The sequence below is a fragment of the Larimichthys crocea genome, chromosome XIV, assembly GCF_000972845.2.
Source record: "Larimichthys crocea isolate SSNF chromosome XIV, L_crocea_2.0, whole genome shotgun sequence".
In the NCBI taxonomy this organism is placed as follows: Eukaryota; Metazoa; Chordata; class Actinopteri; family Sciaenidae; genus Larimichthys; species Larimichthys crocea.
Genome location: NC_040024.1, coordinates 12,550,575 through 12,556,495, shown reverse-complemented (window position 1 = coordinate 12,556,495; position 5,921 = coordinate 12,550,575). Strand labels below are relative to the sequence as shown.

Here is a 5,921-nt window from a genome sequence, read left to right as displayed (position 1 = left end):
AAAAGGAAGTTTTTCCCTGTTACCAAGTGCCTGCTTGTTGAGGAATTGTTGGGTCAGAGCTCTGCTCTGTATAGAAACTGTCATGAGATATCTTTTGTTATGATTTGGTACTATATAATTAAAATTGAATTGAATTAAATTGAGTTAGTCAAGCCACATGTCCCGAACGTGGTCCTGGCAACCCAAAGAGAGACGGAGTTGAACGTACTTTGTAATATATAAGGTAGCCGTAATAGACAGTGGGCACGTTGAATAGTCAAAAAAAAAGACTTGAAAACTGAACTGAAAGTTTAGAGAATCTCTTGCTCTTACACTTAGACTACGTCATTATGAGACAGCGAATGTCGTGATCTGTGGTAAAACTACAAAGTCCAGAAGATGGACTACAAACGCGTATCTGAGATACTTACTAGATACTCCCCGTGCGCTCTTAGCATGTAGTTTAATGCAGGAAATATAAACATGGAAAAACCGGTGAAAAATCTGACTACAGAATTTAAATAATAAATGAATATTGTCCTCCTGTCACAGAAGTCAGATGAAGTTTGTTTGTTAGCTGGTATGATCGCTCACCCTCCTGTCCACTCATATAGAAACATATAAAGACAAAGATATATGATTAATCAGCAACGGTAACTTCATGATGATCTGCAGGACGCTGGATGTCACAGTTACAAAGAGTTTTTACTGTTTGTGTGAACGCAGCTCCACAGTCAACAGCAGAACACACTATAAAACTTTATAAAAACGTCTTTTTATAAAAATGTTTTTTTTTTTTACTTCACATCAACACTTCACAAGTTCATATTCACACACACACGTTGTGAATGGGAGAACGATGCGGGTTTTTTTTTTTTTTTTTTTTTTTTGGTCGCTGCCGCAAGGAATTGTGGGGCAGCATTACCTCCTTTCCTTTCGTAAAGGATGATCCGGTGTATCCTATACTAAAGGAGATAATAAAGGAAGCACTGAAAAGCTGTTTGAATATTTCCTGCATAAAAGGAAACGATCAGAGCGCACGGGGAGTATCTAGTAAGTATCTCAGATACGCGTTTGTAGTCCATCTTCTGGACTTTGTAGTTTTACCACAGGTCACGACATTCGCTGTCTCATAATGACGTAGTCTAAGTGTAAGAGCAGTCGGATTCTCTGAACACCACAGTTGTCTTCTCCTAACTCCTTATGAATTCTCCTTCACATCTGTCCCTGACCTTGTGACGTTTTCTTTCGAGGTTCAGGAAAAGTGGTTAGAAAAGGACTTAGGAGGTAATTTTTCTGACTATTCGACCGTACCCATCGTCTCTGAAGAGACTCTGATGACCCCCTGATCTAACCAAACAAAGGAAGGAAAGGAAGACTAGCCAATCAGAGGCAGGGTAGACTGTGTCTTCACTTAAAATAAAGCGTGAGACGTGCGAACTAACACAAAGCTGTCCTTCCGGTGGCACGTCACGTTTGAGGTAAGACTGTTCCCTTTGTAATGAGCTCAATACATGGTATGCTTGTGTATGTCCGTGTCTGTCTGTGTGCGCGCGCACGCGTAGCTGTCTGTCGGTCTACTGACAGGCGACAGTTCACACACAACAGACAAACATGAGTTCCATTTACCCGCTCTTCTCTAAATGTCCAGTGAAGTGTGTCTGTCTTAGAAACACGTTATTTTCATCACTGAGGGCTGGAACAGCCGGACAAACCGAAACTGAAAACTTCTTCAACTTGAAAAAGAGCTCTTTCCTTTTTTGTTCTTAATAAATGAAGTTAAGATAAAACATGGAAAATGATTGAAAACAAGAATGAACTCTCATATTTCTGAGAAAAGTTTTCATTTCCAAAAATTCCTACATCCTATAACCAAACTCCACCATACTGCTCCCAGCAGTTAACCAACTTCATTCAGACGTCATCAACAGTTTGTGTGTTTGCAGATGTGATGTGATGTGAAGCAGTGCATTCAGTTAGGTGGAGTGTCTGCTGCCAGACCAACAAGTCTTTGGTCTGATGAGCAAATACGAGTGACACACATTGAAAGTGAAGATACAGACTCTTTAACTTCAGTTAGTTTATTTCTGTTTTCAATCCAAAAACAAACACTCTCTCCAGAAAAGTCATAGAACTCCTCTCCCCTGTGCTTGACTAATGAAGTGTCTGATAAACTGTTCTCCATATCCAGCGCCGGTCCTGGCCACATTTGCGCCCCCCGAGGCGAACTTTTTCTCGTGCGCCCTCACGGTCGTCCGTGCGCCCCTGGATGCGCCGTGCGCCCCCGTCAGTCTGTCCGCCGCCCCCCTCTGCCTTGTCAACACCCCGCTCCCGGGGCGCCCGCTCCGCTAACTTAATGGGCGGTATCGAAAATTCGCGAGTTTTTTTTCGTTTTCGGGTGGTCGTGCGCCCCTCACGGAGAATGCGCCCTGGGCGGCCGCCCACATTGCCCATAGCTAAGACCGGCCCTGTCCATATCAGTATCAACAGGCCTTGTTTAGCAGACACACCCTGTCACAGCACATCAGCTACATATTCAACTCTACTGTCCTCTCACCTCTCCTCATTCTGTGTTAAAGCTCTGTTGGTTATTGGTTGTGATCTGTGTTTGCAGCCAATGAGAACAGTTGCAGTCCTTGGAGGGGGGATTGGAGGATTGGCGGCCTCTTACTACCTCTGCAAAAGCTCTCAGGTTACCAAGGTAACACACACATACACCAAATTCTCAATAGCTCTTTTTAAGTTACTCTTAGTTAAAACAGGGGTTCTCAAACTGTGGGACGGAGCCCACTGGTGAGACATACAGTAAATGCAGATGTATAGGTACAGCCGTCCCTCGCTATATCGCGGTTCACTTTTCGCGGACTCGCTGTTTCGCGGATTTTTATCAGTGTAATTTTGCATGCTTTTTTTTTTACTGCGTACTGTACAGTATGAGCGCGCATTGTGTTCTGCGTCCTAAATTGGCTAAGGGAGAACCGCACTGCGTCCTGATTAAGGAAGTACTGTACAAAATGCGTGTAAAAAGGTGTATAAAAGTGTGTGGTTAGGGGTTTTACGGCCTTAAAACATGTATAATAATTGTAAAACTTACTTCGCGGATTTCGTTTATTGCGGGTTATTTTTAGAACGTATCCCCCGCGATAAACGAGGGACCACTGTACTACATTTGAATAATAAAAAATGAATGCACTAAAAAGAACATAATAGTTGAAAAAGGTAACATACCATTTCATACAGCAAATGCTGTTTATTTAGTGTGGCTTCTGTTCAGGCCAATATCTCAATTTATCCTCTGCACAGAGACAGTTACAGGACAAAGAAGCAGCTGTACGCTGCAATGTAATATTTTTTACTATTTAGTAGTGCTGTCGAAATTAACGCGTTAATTTTGCCGATTAATTTTAAAGAATTAACGCGTTAAAAAAAATTAACGCAATTAACGCGGTTTTGTTTACTTCCGGTGGCGGCCGCCATTTTGGATGTGTCAAAGTAGAGCTTTGTTTCCCAGATATATTAGTGTGTGTGTGAATGAGTGTATAAGAGGCATTAACTTAAAGCCCTCACGGAGACTGCGCCCTGCACGGTCGCCCACATTGCCCACAGCTAAAACCGGCCCTGCTTGTATTAGTTTACGGGCAGATCTGCCACATCCAATATGGCGGACGTAACGTATGCAGCAGCAACGGACCAACCTGCTCATAGGCATTCATGTATATGTCTATGATCTATCCTAACTAAAGGAGAGTCTATGTATATATGTCTATGATCTATCCTAACTAAGGAGGAGTCTATGTATATATGTCTTGATCTATCCTAACTAAAGGAGAGTCTGTATATATGTCCTGATCTATCCTAACTAAAGGAGAGTCTATGTATATAGTCTATGATCTATCCTAACTAAAGGAGAGTCTATGTTATGTCTATGATCTATCCTAACTAAAGCAGAGTCTATTTTTGTCTATGATCTATCCTAACTAAAGGAGAGTTGTATATATGTCTTGATCTATCCTAACTAAAGGAGAGTCTATGTATATATGTCTATGATCTATCCTAACTAAAGGAGAGTCTATGTATATATGTCTTGATCTATCCTAACTAAAGAGAGTCTATGTATATGTCTATGATCTATCCTAACTAAAGGAGAGTCTTGTGTTAAAGATGGATAAGGACGGGACTTTTAGGGGGAACATTTCATTTTAAAAAGTTGCTGACGGCTCGTTGGACAAAAACAAGGTATTTGCCACTTTGCAAGCCGAATTTAAATTCCACCGAAGTAACACGACTTTAACATATCACCTCAAAGCAAAACACCCTGTCTACACTACAAGAGTGTGGCACTCGTCAGTATATTTCCTCATTCTGGCTTTTCTCCGTTTGCACTGTGCATATGTGCACCTTAAGCCAATAAAATGAATGAATTTAAATATACTTTCTCTGTGTTTATTCTACATTAATTTGATCATTTTACATAAATAAATATTCATTATAAGCTTCAGTCTCAGAAAAATGCATTTAATTTATTGATACATTTATTGATAGATTAATCGCGATTAATTACAGAATTTTTGCGATTAATTAGTACATTTTTTTTAATCGATTGACAGCCCTACTATTTAGCACTGCTATGTTTTAAAACCACTGTTGTAAAGGACAGTTACTTATATATTACTTATGATCAAAATCTAACAAAGGTCAGCAACAAGAAGCCCAGCTCTGCATTCGAAGTTTACTTCACTCACTGTCCATCATAAACTCTGTAAATCACAGACAGTTGATGGGGAGCAGTCGGAGGACATCAGAGGGAAAAGCAGAAAACATTTTCTCCATAAAATATGATCCAGTTTCACCAGAATCAGTCAAATAGTTGGTGGTGTGTGACTTATGTACTTTACGTGGGTAACACATGGGTGGCACAAAGGTACAAGGTGAAAAGGTTGTTAAAGCCAAAGCGGAAAAGTTACGCTGATTGTCAGTCATGATTCTTAAAGCCTTCTCTAATGAAATATCCAAAAAGAACAATTCACACAGAATCTCCACTTATACACCCAGACCAGGTTCATTCATCACCATGGTAACCACAGGCCCTGCTGACCCCAACGTGTCCTTGACTGGTCCTTGGCCGGTCCTTCGCTGGTCCGTGACCGTAATGTAATCCCCGCGACGACGTAGTCAGTGAGGCCCCGACTGGAAACGCCCTTAAGCAGTCTGTGTGAAAACCAGCTGCAATGCCTCATTTGTCCACGGGGAGGAGCAGTGATGTTCCGCTCTCACCGTAGACTGTCTAAAGACACATCTGAACAGATAAGCTGGGGTGAGCCGATCAGCTGATCAGCGGATCAGTTGATGGGAAAAAAAAGAGTTGTGATAAGATAACACTGAGGCAGCGCTGCAGCCGCTCGTATCTGCAACTCTATGTCACGCACAACAACATGCCAACATAAACTTGTTATTAAAGAAAACTCCGCTCGTAACGTCCGTAACATAGCCTAGATCCGGGGTTCCCAACCCACGGACCGGGGTCCGGATCCGGACCGGATCGCCATTGTAGAATTTTTTTATTATTTTTTTGACAGGCGAGTCTATTTCATGCCGTAACATTTCTTTTCCCTATCCAAGCACTGCACTGAGCAAGCACTGGAAGGTACCAACCAATCGTGTGAGAGTCATACTACCCATGTGATTCTATCTAGCCAATGAAATCGCCACCTTGAATTCAGAGCGAGGTGCTACGAGTTTCTTATAATCTGGGAGTGCTAGAACTCCTGAACTCACTAGTAATTGTTTTACTTGTACAAACGCATGTTCTCCCTCTGGAGTCCATGTGATCACATCATTAGCTGCTATAGGTTGATCATAGATAAGCATTTGAAGTGGATGTGTTACTTCAGCATAATTTGCAATCCATGCTCTACAGAAGTTAGTCATTCCCAAAAAAGACA

At 41.7% G+C, this 5,921-nt stretch overlaps 1 protein-coding gene across 3 annotated transcripts in view; it reads left to right on the top strand.

Annotated features, from left to right (window-relative positions):
• The first annotated feature begins 882 nt into the window (after window positions 1-882).
• Window positions 883-5,921, top strand: part of ppox (protoporphyrinogen oxidase) — a 24,358-nt gene continuing 19,319 nt past the window's right edge. The window contains exons 1-3 of one of the 3 annotated variants that reach the window (XM_027287873.1): window positions 883-1,032; window positions 1,233-1,460; window positions 2,594-2,680. In XM_027287873.1, coding sequence (XP_027143674.1) covers window positions 2,597-2,680 — 84 coding nt within the window. In that variant the 5' untranslated portion in view covers window positions 883-1,032; window positions 1,233-1,460; window positions 2,594-2,596. The remainder of the gene's footprint in view (window positions 1,033-1,232; window positions 1,461-2,593; window positions 2,681-5,921) is intronic. The other 2 variants (XM_010752112.3, XM_019266841.2) reach the window with 2 other exon arrangements.